The sequence below is a fragment of the Pseudomassariella vexata genome, assembly GCF_002105095.1.
Source record: "Pseudomassariella vexata strain CBS 129021 chromosome Unknown BCR38scaffold_1, whole genome shotgun sequence".
Lineage (NCBI taxonomy): Eukaryota > Fungi > Ascomycota > Sordariomycetes > Amphisphaeriales > Pseudomassariaceae > Pseudomassariella > Pseudomassariella vexata.
In genome coordinates this window covers 4,030,369-4,044,044 of record NW_024467956.1, presented here as the reverse complement: position 1 = coordinate 4,044,044, position 13,676 = coordinate 4,030,369, and the positions used below count along the sequence as shown (strand labels likewise).

General features: G+C 50.0%; 3 protein-coding genes across 3 annotated transcripts; all 3 read right to left on the bottom strand.

Moving 5' to 3' along the window:
* Positions 1–2,277: 2,277 nt before the first annotated feature.
* BCR38DRAFT_405060 (uncharacterized protein) lies at positions 2,278–3,543 on the bottom strand (the record flags this gene model as incomplete). The annotated part of the gene is made up of 1 exon (XM_040857922.1): positions 2,278–3,543. The coding sequence occupies one exon, from the start codon at positions 3,541–3,543 to the stop codon at positions 2,278–2,280; it is 1,266 nt and encodes a 421-aa protein (XP_040721644.1).
* Positions 3,544–6,874: 3,331 nt separating this feature from the next.
* On the bottom strand, positions 6,875–9,181 carry BCR38DRAFT_360072 (S-adenosyl-L-methionine-dependent methyltransferase). The gene is made up of 3 exons (XM_040857156.1): positions 8,788–9,181; positions 7,718–8,634; positions 6,875–7,636 (listed from the first exon to the last, which is right to left on the bottom strand). Exons 1-3 carry the CDS (start codon positions 9,031–9,033, stop codon positions 7,111–7,113), a joined length of 1,689 nt encoding a protein of 562 aa, XP_040721643.1. The 5' UTR covers positions 9,034–9,181; the 3' UTR covers positions 6,875–7,110.
* Positions 9,182–10,969: 1,788 nt separating this feature from the next.
* BCR38DRAFT_331525 (GMC oxidoreductase-domain-containing protein) lies at positions 10,970–13,524 on the bottom strand (the record flags this gene model as incomplete). Its single annotated transcript, XM_040855062.1, has 12 exons — positions 10,970–11,108; positions 11,154–11,290; positions 11,338–11,827; positions 11,879–12,101; positions 12,158–12,322; positions 12,374–12,492; positions 12,541–12,804; positions 12,856–12,903; positions 12,952–13,070; positions 13,118–13,220; positions 13,270–13,392; positions 13,451–13,524. 12 exons carry the CDS (start codon positions 13,522–13,524, stop codon positions 10,970–10,972), a joined length of 2,004 nt encoding a protein of 667 aa, XP_040721642.1.
* Between the last annotated feature and the right edge of the window lie 152 nt (positions 13,525–13,676).

Genomic DNA, 13,676 nt, shown 5'->3' with positions numbered 1-13,676 from the left:
TACTCCTCGAAGATTCCTGAAACGACGAGACGGGAGGACAGAAGGATAAAAGGGAGAAGGGTTCACCACGCAGAGTGTGTGTAACGTTTTTCTCTTCATAGATGGATAGTACTCGTAGAGTAGGTTAGGCTAATTGCATCGACATTACCCTTGACCCTTACACTTTCCACGACCTAGATAGACTTTCCTTCTCTTCTCTATCGTAGCAATTCCAATATATTCGTTACTAGCACTGAGAGCCTACTTATTAGTAAACCATGACAAGCGCTACTTTTACGAAGATGGAAAGTTAAGTAAGTAGGACCGGTAATAGAAGTAGTCGCTATTGTAAGGGTCAAGGGTAATGTCGATGCAATTAGCCTAGCCTACTCTACGAGTACTATCCATCTATGAAGAGAGAAACTTTACACACACTCTGCGTGGTGAACCCTTCTCCCTTTTATCCTTCTGTCCTCCCGTCTCGTCGTTTCAGGAATCTTCGAGGAGTAAAGCTTATTCGGAGATTTCTGTGGGTCCAAGTGCTGTCGAGAATCTTCTGTGGGTCTTTCTGGCCGAAGGCGTCGCAGAGGCCACATAGCGGTCATAGACCGTGACAGAAAGGGGTGCCGCCACTTATAGTGCGGCACCCGCAGTTAGGGCCATTAGGTTGAATGTGGCCCGAGCACCCAGGTTGTAGGAGGAGGGGCCGTAACTTGTAGTGCGGCACCCGCAGTTAGAACCGCTGGATTGAATGTGGCCCGATGTTACGAACCGTTGGCCCTGTCACGCCGCGCCAGGGGTTGCAATCCTTGCCACTACGCCACCGTACCAGGTGTTTTTACCAAAAGAGACCAATACCAAAGTCAGGGACTTTGGTATCTGCAACCACTTATCAATCTGTTCAGACCACTGTGGGTCAATCACGTGACAACCGTTACAGGCCCGTCGGCAGGCCAGGTGGATACAGACGCTAGGATCATGGGACCCCGCATCGGAGGAAGGAAAGGACGACAGGTCACGTGACCTACAGGGGTGGATATGCTGGATATGTTGGATATGTTGGACAACCAACATATCCAAGTGGGGATCAGTGAAGGAGAGATGGGTATATAAGGGACAGGACTCCCAGGCATTTCATAGATAGACAGTCTCTACTTCAGTGATCAATCTAAGCATCAATCTAACCCATTGGTGAGGCAAACTGCCTTGACGACTCTATTCCCAGTTACTGTGACGGGCTCACTGCGAAACTATACAGCTCAACATGGCCAAATACTGTTAATTATCTAACTGAGGAGGAAAGTAAAATATGCGAGTTGTCCCGGGAACACGGACTATGTTTTGTGTGCCCTCGATGGTTCCTTTGGTGGATCCGGACGCACGGTCCTTGCAGCTCCGGATCCCATATCAGGCACAGCCTGTCACAGTTACCCTACTTGAATACTTCAGTTACCCAGTGTAACGAGGCAGAGGCACATAGGTACGAATCAAGGTTGCATATCAGTGCATCTCTATTGTTGAATACTAAACTAGGGAAGAAAGAGAAGGAAAGGGTTACAAGTATGTCTGGCCGTTCTCCTATTATAAGGGGAACGCGCTCGTCCAGATCAGGGCAGGCCATGTCAGGATGTCCCTGCTTATCGTCCATGTGTCAGTCGTCACACCCAGAGCCCTATACTCCATACGTCAGACCCCGATATTATTGCTAAAGGACTCCGCAGCAGGACTTACTTACTAGCACAAACCCTTACAGACTCTTTAGTGGTTTACGCAGCTAGACTATTAGAGGTTTCGTTACACCCGAGCGCCACATTAGCACAAAGTGGGCTAGCCCCGTGACAGCGCTTATTATCTTCTAAAGATATATTTAGTATATCAACCCTATATATAGTATATATAACCGTAATATGATAGATATATATGTTTTTCATATGAGATACTATGCTTTATACCTAATTTGGTAAGCTATCCTTGGCAAAAACTTGGCCAGGGTTAGACATATTTCTGTCCCTTCCCTGATCAACTTTGCTGCGCCCTGGTCGACTTTTTCTGACCCTGGTCAACTGTACGTCACGGGACACTATTCTGTCATGATTCAAGCTGCCTCAACTCCGGGTTAGGGGACCCTCAATCAGTCGGATAAAGCAAGCTTGAACATTTCTAGCAAGTTTACAAGCTTGGTAGATGGCTGACAAGATTAAAAATTGCCTGCCAAGCTGCAAGGCACATTTGGAATAATGGGGCACAAATCAATAAGCAGCACGACTGGGTAGACGACTTGCCGAGGTAATGCGTATATCACGAACACTTCTTCGCGACCTCGCCAAAGACAGCATACGCATGCGCTTCAGCGTCAAAATTCAACAGCCATGCTTCCCTCAACAGATGCAACTGTTCCGGGTTCTTCTTCACCTCCTCCCAGTCGGCCTTATGCCACCTCTCCCTCGTCCTCACCCCCTGCGCCTGCGCATCACGCACCCTGTCATACCGAATCGACTCGTATGCCTTGAGCGCCAAGGGTATCTTGTCCTTACCGCTCTTCTCCAAGCAAACCGCCAGCGTGACGCCATCCTCGAGCGCCTGTCCCGCCCCCTGGATACTCGTGGGTAAGAAAGGATGCGCGGCATCCCCAATGAGCGCGATGCGTGCTTTGGGCGACGTGAAGGTGGGCAGCGTGTCCCGGTAAACAAGCTTATGGTCAATGAGCCGCCCCTCGGGCGTTGCCTTGACAATCTCTCTCACGACGGGCGCCCAGCCGTCGAGGTTCTTCAACGCCTCCTGAACGGTTCCGGGGAATTGCCAACTCTCATCGATGTCGTCCACATCCTTGTGCGTGTACGCCCAATTGAAATCTTTCCCGTCCTTGAGACACGACGCAAGGAAATGCAGGTCCGGCCCGATCCAGCCGCCCAGCCAGTCGCCGTTGCAAACGAGATGCTTGGCAATTTCATTATCGGCCAGCCGTGACGCCGGGAACCACGCTCGGTAAACGGCGTATCCGGACGACTTGGGGTGATCCTCAAATCCGAGCACGATCTTTCGCCCGGGGGACCGCACGCCCTCGGCCGCGAAGACGACATTGGCTTCGATGCGCTCCCCATTGGCCACCACACCCGCCGACTCGTCCGTCTCGAAGTAATCCGTCACCCGCTGTCCGAGCCGGATGTCAATGCCACGCGCCTTGGCATGCTGGTACACAATGGCGTGTATTTCACCGCGGTGCCCGCTCACTCGGGATCCCCAGTGTGCCTCCTCCCACGCGAACGACTGCTGCGTCATCAGCTCGCCCGTCCAGGCGCGGTGGTCCCAGAGCTCCGAATGGCGCGTGATAGGGTACAGAGCGTCCCATACCCCTGGCCAGCGCTTCAGGAGCTTGGAGCTGTTGGGGTCGAAGCTGATGATGTCTCCTATTCTCTCGAGGTCTTCCATGTTTTCCGTTTTCTCCAGTAGGATGACACTATGGCCTTTGCGGTCACATTCGATTGCCGCGCCTAAACCTGCGAAGCCAGCCCCTACGACGATCACCTTGATGCCCGAGGGTGGGAGTCTGGCGAATTCGGCCATTGTGAATGCTCGTCCGCTGATCTCTCTCAGTAATGTCTGCGGTTGCTCTTCTGTAGGACGTTGGAACATGGAGCGTCAATGAAAATGAGGAAACCCGCTCTCATAAGTATAGGAGTGTGCCGGCTAATGTAACGTGATCCATACCGGCTGAATGCATGCATGACCTGATTCGCGCAGTACCCCATCAAGCGGTTTCCCCAACTCCGATGATCTGGGTACAGACTGCCATGGGGGTTGGTGGGCGATTTTGACTGGGCGGATATAGATCAACGGTTGATTGGTCGGCATTTGTGTCTGCAGAGCCGCGTGGGTGAACCTTCACAGTGGCATCCACTGAGCCTCGTGAGCATCGACAAAGATCTTCATTAGCGATCAATCCCTTGGCCAACCTCACTTATGCGAAAACCTGGGGAGTAAGAATAGATCTATATCAGATCTCTGTCAGAATGTGAGAAATATTTTATTTTTGACTTCTAAGATGCTAGACAGCGACGAATACCCCGATCCCGTTCCGCCCACCATAGGCCTTGTATTTCTGACGTTGGTCTCATCGACTTGAGCAACTCAATTCCGTAACCGATCTCATCCCCACCATAATCTCACATTCCCGAGACACCACAACATTGTCTATTTCTTTTCGCATCCGTAGAGAAACTCTCATTTTAAACCTCCCCGTCAAAACGGCCCAGCGTGAATCACGCTGGGCTGTCGGGCTGTCTGTCACCATATCCTACAGGTTCTAATAAAAAGGATATTCAGAGGCAGCTCGAACCGGCGGCATTTCGCCGCTGAGCTTGCGGCACGGGCGAAGCTTGGCGAACCGCAATTGTGGTGACAGTGGCATCGTAGCTGGGGCTGGGATCAGCAGTCCGTACGGCGATGGTGAGGGTGGTATTCAGTTCATCGTCGAAGTCAAGGTGGCCATGGGCGAGAACGAGAGTGAAGGTCAGGGGGCAGAGGAGTAGTGATTGGAGTCTCATGGTGATGGTAGAGTTGTGGGTGTTGGATTTACTCGTTTGGGAGGTAGGGGGTTTGGGATTGGTCTTAGGTAAGAGTAACGGATGGGATTTGATGTGGTCGATTGTATCGTTACTGAGCTTGTGGTTTGTTAAGAGACTGAAGAATACATCGCCATATAAACTTGGAGCAAGATGCGTCCTTAAGTAATCGGTGCTTAGAACTGAGTATTTCAAGTGAATCCTTCCGTGAGGCTATTCGGCCGGCCCCTGCATAGTGTTCCTGCGCAACCACAAGCCAGGCACTCAATTATTGCTGTAGCCATCTGGTTCGTAAGCCTTAGTCGAGAGGCGCATTTACTCAGCACCAATAATCCCCATAGGTGCAGGTATGTTCGCGACTTTCATTCGTTGAAAACCCTATGACAATGGCCATAGTGGTATGATGAGGACCAATCCCCTGGTTTAGGCTTCCATGTCCAAGGTTCGAATCTGTAAATACTTGCAGATGGATGTTCATCCACAAAAGAATCGTCTGCACGGAATCGGCTGACATGCATATCAGCCGCACGCGGTTTTCACCAGAGCCAACTCTGTGGATTGCTAACAACGAAATTAGCATAACCTTGTTAGCAGCCCTGCCTGGTGCGAATGAATAACTAGGTTGCAGCTCCTACAAAAAGCGATTATGCCTCAGATCCAAGCATTTCGGGCTAAGTGCTTACTTGTTCTCACCGAAGTGACCCGCTCTTTTAGGGCGATGAAGATGCCTCGCCCTGTTCCAAAGGATTGGATATGGGGTAACATTTTCCGACAAAGAATGATGATGTAAGCCTTGGATAGCCTGTTGAGAGATTACTGTTCCCGTATGATATCTGACTCATTGGTCGCAAATAATAAAGAATTGAATTGAATTGACCTCTCATGAGTCCGAAATATTAAGTGAGCGGACTTGGCTATAAGGGCCCTAACCACATGAAGGAATGACCAGTGCCTCTGGATTCAATATTAATACATGTAGTAAACTGGAAATCTGTACATTCCGTCACATGTCATCGTGGGTGAGAAATGGGGTCAAGCGGTCCAGCGGGTTGGAAAAAGTGGAAACGAAGGCATTAACGGTAAATTGGCTGTCAAGTCCGAAATATGAGCCGCATGCAGTTATGTCAAGTCATGAGGACCATCACACATCTGACGGGCTCTAGTGGCTGAGCGGTATGACCAAGGGATCAATCACGAGAAGGAACGTTGTATTGGGGGCTATAGGTGCCTCCAGTAGCGGTCTTGAATGGAATCTGCCTGGGACTATCGGTGGCTTTGAGGCGTTGATGATTGGCATGAGTCTTACATTGCCTGTACGTAGTATGGCCTACCCCGGTGCGGCGGTTCAATAAGACTGGTGAAGACGTGAACAATGAGAAGATATGAGACACGCTTTCGGGAGCATTTCCCGCTCTGGTGTCATCTCCGTAGCACCAGCTCGTCTGTGAAGGACATTAGACTCTAGGACAAGAGAAATATCTCATTGATTTTATTGAATCGGTCTGTGATTTCCTAGAGTTTCGCTGCGCGTTTACCATATCTGGGCTGGATTTGTCTAGACAAGCAGAGAAATAGTTAAAAACGAGCTTCAACCTTTCTAGAAGAGTTGAACCCGAGTTCATACTAGGCTTCCAGTCAATACCGTCATAATGTCGAAATGAAAAGGCGTGTCCCAATGGCTCCCATTGCCGAGATTCTTCGACTCAACTATAGAATCATATCCAGTCACATAAAGGATTTTACAACATAAATCTCCGCTGATTGATCTTTCCGCAGCATGCCCGAGCATTCTGCATGCCTCACCGAGTCACCCATCACTGACACTCTCTGTTATAACCGCAGAGATACCGTAGTTAGCGAGACGCATCTGAGTAACAGAACTTCCCACGATTGGTTACGCGGCAGCCTCCATAAGGACATGCGGGTACTATCAGTAAGCGAACCAGCTACTGGAAAGTATATATTGTCTTTCTCTTCGAAGTGAGAGTCCGGAAATAATGACAAGTGTAGAAGCTTCGGAGTATTACCTAGTAGCAAATTGCAATGCAACCACAGCTCCAAAGTTCTACACTTGCCCTGGCCACAAATGCCAGCTCTAATCTACATTTTACGGTAGATGAGATCAAAAGGATAGAAATTTGGCAGCACAAGGTCTGCCGCGCCCAGCCAAACTACATGCCTATTATACGCGAAAGGATCTATCAAACCCAGCAGCAAGACCATACAAGGTATAATAATAAAATAGGTACAGAGTTTTTCGATACTGGCACCTATTTATCTCGATGCGATGATCGTCGCAATTTACTAGACTAGCAAGTTCAAATGCTTATAAGTCCACGTACCATATATTGAGATTACTATCATATATCTAAGCATACCCATTCTGCGCCAGATCATACTTGCACATCATAACAAATCCCCATTACTCTCATAAACGAGAAAAGCAATGACTTTGCTCCGTCAGTTCATACGATCAATGTCTAAATCCGCCACTTTTAAGCTGTTGTCGCCGTAAATGATGCGCAACCAGCTGTAGAAGCGGCCGGCAGCCTTATCCATGATTGTCAGGCTAAACGGTGAATAGCCCAATGATGCTGCCTTCAGTCCCAAAAGACTTACCGGTCTTGCCCCCTTGAGAGGTGGGCTGTACCTCAATACCCAAGATGACATCTTCGTTGACTTCCGCACCGTTGATTTCTGCCCTGTTTGGGTTTGCACCGTTGGCACCCAGGTCCTTTTTCGCCTCAGATTTGGCCACTTCGACTTCGGTAGCTATGCCTTTGACACTGACTCCGTTGGTTTCTGCGACGTTGCTTTTTTTCACCTCTCCGATTGGTTCCGCGTCGACCTGTGCCTCCATAATACCGTTGGTCTTGACACCATTGATCAGCTTATACCCTAATTTCTTAACAGCTACTCCTTCAGGTTTGTCCTCTCCCCGCCACATAACCTCAATAATAGACAATGCCGAATGCGCCGGCGTAGTCACAGACGCGATCTCGAACCGCTCATCCGCCGCTGCAAGCAGCGAAACCCAATCCTCGCGACTGCGTTCCTTGCCGTTGGCACATAACTGCATCAGTATATCCGCGGAACTATCCCAGTACAATCATCAGCTACTGTATCTTTTCGCTGGAATTCCCTCTCGTCACAAGCGAGAGAGAACTGTGACTTACCTAGCAAACTGATCCCACACATGGCTCAAGCTCCCCGGCCTCCCCAAACACCGCTCATTAAACAGCAATCTCGCCCCCTTCTTGAGAGCAGGGATCTGGTTCCTTAACAGCGACACCGCATAGCTATCCGGCCAGTCATGCAGCACGCATCGCAATAGGTACACATCGGCACCCTTGACTGGCTGCTCAGTGAAGAAGTTATACGACTGGAATTTGAGCCGGCCTTTTATATCCTCTGGAACGTCCTGCGCGCCATGACCCTGAGAAGCTACTTCGGGCAAGTCCTGCACGATTGCCTTCTCGACACCCGGATATTTCCGCAGAATGTCTTTGCTGAGAATTCCCGTGCCGCCTCCGATGTCGACGATGGTCTTGGGACACCAGGCTTTTCCCCCTGCCCCGTTACCTTGTCCGTAGGTGGTCGAGGACCAGCCAAGGTTGTCAACCGTATAACTCGTCTCCATCCCCGGCACCCTCATACTCCAACTCATCGCATCCGCAAACCTCCCCATCCGCTCCGGCGGCGCCTCACTTACAATGGCGAACAGATCCTTTTCGCCTCCAAATCCATTCGCAATCGAAAAAGCGCTCTGGTTCGGCTCTTGCCCCTCGGGATACCGCTGTATCGACTCGGCTACTTTGAGTGCCGCGGGCGCTAATTCTTCAGAGGCCATGCCGAGCCATTCATGCAGCGTCGTCGTGGCGAGCACGGCGGACGCGGCGTTGTGTTGGATGAGCCCCGCTGCGGTCTCGCTAAAGATGCGCAGCGAGAGCGCGGAGCGGATATACCGTCGCGTGAAGAATTCGGAGAGCTTGCATCTGGACGCTAGCGAGGCGTAGGAGATGGGCTTGGTCAAGGGCACGTTTTTGGCGAGGTTGAATTTGTAGATCGCGTGGAGGGTGGCGGCTCGACCTGGCTGGGTTGATGGGAAATTTCGAATTAGTGTTTCTTTGTCTTATTTGCTGACTTTTTTATTTTTACTTTCCTGTCGTTTTTGGATTTGATGAGGGTAGGCAGTGAAAGGACTCTGTCCGTTTTACTTTACTTCTTAGAGGATGCGAGAACTTACACCCAAGAAAGACATGAAAAAGACATGGCCGACTGGACCTAGGATCAGGGACTGCAGCTCATCCATGGCTTCAAGAAGCTGCGCTCGGCTGTCTTCCAACTCTCTGCTGAAAGGTTCAGTACGGATTTCAGCCCCATAGTCGAAGGAAGGCTGAGGAAGATCATTGTTGTTCAAGTTGTCATATATGGCGTTGGCTCTGGAGGATATGATATGTGCCAGTTGAGGGAGACTTCTGGATTTGGCCATGATGTGAAGAGGCTGTTGGTTTGTGATTGTTCCTAGGGTTGGGTTGCCTTGAAAAACTTCTCTGTGCCCGCATTATTCTTTTTATATTGTGTGAATATGTGAATCTTGGAGGCACAGACGTCAAAGCGGAACGTACACAACTGGGGGCAAGCACAGGTATGCTTGCTTTACTTGAAGGATCAACTCTGCCTTGCATATTCGACTCATCCGTCAACCTATCCCCGCCACATACTTCACCAGTCCGACCAGGTTGTTGATTCAACGCCACAAAAATAGCATCCCCGAAGAAGGCGTGGAAAATCACGGAATCACGAGGCATACTCAATACTAATTTTGTCGCACTGCAACACCCACACCCTTGACTCTACCCTGCCGCCACTTTCCCCATACCCTACCGACCAGATTTGTGCAGCACAATCCTTGAGATGGTAACAATACCGAAGACAGAAACAGTATTCACGTAGGCTGCCGGCCGTTACCAAACTTCCGGGCCCCCACGGAAACGCAACGGGGACTATACCCTCCAGTCAGCGTTGTGCAAGGGGCACCAACCCTGCACGTGGCGCCCGGGCTGAAACCCCCTGAATGGTGGCTTCGTGTCGATAGTTCGGGCCAAAACATGCAACTTTGCGGATATTGATATGAAAACCGATAGTTTTGCAGGCCAAGAAAAGAACGCCGTCCCTGAAGGGATGGAGCATGACATGATGATGCAAGGAGATTAAACTATGGACTATCGGCTAGAGGATCAATTAGAGTAGCCCGAGTCTTGGCGTGGTACTTTCGGGTAAAAAGTAAGTGATGGGCAATGCAGACTGGATGCATTATTTCCATATCACTTGAACTGGTCTGTCATCTGAGTAGATATCCCGGTAGGAATATTGTACTCATGACGACCGATGACTAGTGGGGTCCGAATGCTGCTAATGAGTAGTTTCTGTGATAAACTGCCTTGTCTGGGGTGGCTTATAATTCCAATCCGTAGATTCCACAGGGGGAATACATAATGCTGAGCCATAGCACCCACCATGTCTATCGGTAGGGTTGCAACTACACCCTCGGGGACCGGGACGAACGGGGGACCATTGGCCATTCTTTGAACAACTATGTACTCGTCAGACACAACACAACACAACCTGAACAATCTCATTTCACCATCATCGAACCGTTTTCGAAAGGCCTGTCAGAGAGGTCTTGGAAATAGTCCGCATCCTGTGGAACATCTGAGATTAATAATCGAAATTGCAGTTTCAATCTCCCATCCGAGACATTTCAACATGGCTGCCTCGTTCTGAACCACTCGGAGATCGCGCACCCCAGTAGTGACGGAACTTGCGCAGAATCTCTGTGTAGCAGTGATGGATCGAATCTCTGTACCACACGCGCACGGGTCGCTGCAGAACAATGGTGTGTGAGCCCCGCTAAGCAGGCGAACAGGTAAGGATATGCCTGTCGGGTTGGAGCAATTTATCTTGTTTATTTCCTTGCATCATCGCTCGGAACGATCTCCGTGCGCCCGGCCCTCCACCTCGTCTGAGTTTGCCGATTGACAGGGGGCTTGCGGGGATATTGCGATCGAGCACGTAGCGAACCATATTTATACAGGGAGTATGGGATTGTGACGTACAAGGGCTTGCGTAATGACATGAGTACTATGTGCGTATACGCACATTATGCGTAAAATTGTCCTAAAGAATGGCCGGAATACCACTATGTCGCCACAGCATCAAGTCCCCATCCCGATCTCAAAAACCATCGTAGCTGAGAAGTTACCTCTGTCCTGCATTCTGAGTATTCCCCGTGAAAATCACATCATCCCAATACGTACGACAATTTGACCGTAGTAGCCAAAGCTGAATAATTGGAATTTCGTTGATCTCCATCCCCAAACTAGATGTTGTTGTAAACCCGCTTGAAAAATCCTTTGGTATTAACGTTAGACGCGGAACGGCAACGACACCTCTCCGGGTGCATGGTAAGTCGGGACCTTCATATCCAAGGCCTCGCCAGAGTATCCGAGGTCTTCAGCCGTGAGTACGGCACACTTCTCTCCTATTAGAAGAGCGGTAGAGTACCTACAAAGCGTCAACATGCGTTCAGTAGTAGAGTGGAGGACTTACGTATTGCAGCCGACGTTGTCGGGGCAGATACTCAGATCAGCGACCTTGAGTCCCTTGACTCCGTGGACGTTGAGACGCTCATCGAGCACACCGTGCTTTACGATGCTGTTGCCCTCTTTGGGCGCCATAGAGCAGGTCTATCACGGTTAGCTCATGACTCGTTCTAGGTGTTGGCGCTACTTACTCCCAAGCAATGCCAGGTACTTTCGACATGTCGCTTGACCCACTCCTCAATCGCCTCGATATCCCGCTTGGAGTACTTCAGATCTTCTCTGATATTTGTCTTGTTGCTGTTGAGAATGTTCGCCGCTGCTTGCTTAGTGGGTTGTGGGCAGAACTCGCTCCAACTTCCGTGCTGCAGGCCGGCTGTCAAGTTACCTGGTAGGGCATACTTCTTCGTAGTCTCAAGGTCCATGTCGTACGAACGGGCAGGGGAGTCGTAGTCAAAGAAGGGGTGCTTGTCCTGGACTTCGCCAGCATAGGCTTCCATGCGACGAGCTGTCTCACGTGATTTGATATAGCCCCAGACCATGGGAGCCATATCACGTTCATCGTTCATGAAGCCAGTGTCGAAGTCCGGTGTGTCGTATGGGTCTGCTGACTTGATGTGCGTGAAGCCACGCGAGAAAGGGTACTCCAAGAAATGAAACATTGTGAAGAAGTTTCCGGGTGGCCTACCTTGACGTGAGACTAGATTCGGGTAGCACGGGGGATGATGAGCTTACATGAGCATGTGGTCCCCGAACCAACCCGCAATGACAGAGTAGTGCATGACCGGCTTGTCAGGCTTCTTCTCGAAATACGACTTCCAGCCGTCTTTGAAATGTGGCGTCGGCCATGACTCAAACTCCTTGAGCTCTTCTTCAGTTGGGCGAATCTTGACACCTGCATCAATGCCATTGGTGGCAAGCGGCCCAGTGCCTTTGAGAGCCCACTCGTCGTAGATCCCTACGTTTAGTCAGCTTCGGAACGCGGGCATCATCATAGTGGTACGGTATTCATACTCTTCTGTACTTCGGGGACGCCTCGAGCAAAGTCATCAAAACTCTCCGTCTCCGGCTTTGCTCTGTAGGTGGAGAATGTCAAGTAGTGATCTTGAAAGTTCAGTCCTACTCCTGGAAGGTCAACAATCGGCTTGACTCCAGCTTTTCTTAGTTTCTCGGGGTCGCCTATTTGTTGTTAACAAGAATCTTGCTGTGTGTAGTTGGGCATGGGCATACCGATTCCAGATCGCTGAAGAATCAATGGGGAAGACAGAGTGCCGCCCGAGACGACGATTTGCTTTCTCGCCTTGAATATACGCGTCTTGTTTTGGCTGGGATGAAGAGGCTTGGTTGGGCTGTGGAAAGGTCAGAATCATCCGTGTGGAGTCATGGTGTAGACTTACACAGTCTGAACTCCAACTGCACGGCCATCCTCGATGATTATCTTGTCAACCTTGGTGTTGCAAGCGAGGTATAAATTCGAATGGACAGCGCGAGTAGAGTGAACGTAGGCGTGGGCGCTGTCACTGCGTCTGCCGGTGTCTCGATTGATCCATTTGAGCCAATGCTCAGCGCCATGGCCCGTGCTAAGGTCTTGCAGGTCATCGACAAATGGGATGTCCTGTGACTCCGCTGCTCTGAGGAAGTCATCCTTAATGGGGTACGTGCTTTAATTCAGATCAACACGATGTAATCGTTATGAAGAGATGAATACTCACTAGTTGCCAAAAGAAACTTTGATTGGTCCCTCAAAGCCGTGGATATCCCTGAAATAATCAGCTGAGAACTTTGAGATTGTTCTTGAAATGCCTCACTTGTTGTTGCATGCTCTTTGATAGGTCTCGTGTTTCTTCATCAGAGGTAACAACTCTTTCGTAGTCCAGCCCTCCGCTTGAAAGTCGTCGTAGTCGGACGCAGAAGCTCTGGTGTACATCTTGACGTAATTAGTATGCGACCATACAGATTGTAGTTTGAACTCACCAAGAAGTTGATGGACGACCCACCGCCGAGAATGTGAGCACATGGTACTACCGCCTTTCTGCCAGCTAGCCATTTGGATGGGCGAGACTCATAGAATGATGCCCTTATCGTATATGTTAGTGATGTCGGGGTCGACGCGGTTGAGAACGTACGTTTTTGAGTCGAGTTTCATGTTACGGGGATAGACACCAGGCCGGAACACCCATGGATTGTTGAGGTTACTCTCTCCAGCCTCAATGAGGAGGACCTTCAGGTTATGGTCCAAGTTGGCCAGTCTATAACCGTGAGTTACAAAGTGCCACTTAGTGGATGGTGTTCATGACCAATACTGACCTTCCGGCCACCACGCAGCCACAGCTGCCTCCACCGCACACGATAATGTCATATTCCTCGGGAAGTGGGCTCATATTGGCAATGCTTTGGTCCTGATCTCTGGCCCAGAATCTGGAAAACATATCAACAGCGTCTTTAGGGATGAATATTAGGTTCCTTTTGTATCACAGAGGGCATGAAGGGTGTGCAGGACGAGATTCCGGAAACAGATTCTCGCATAAAGATG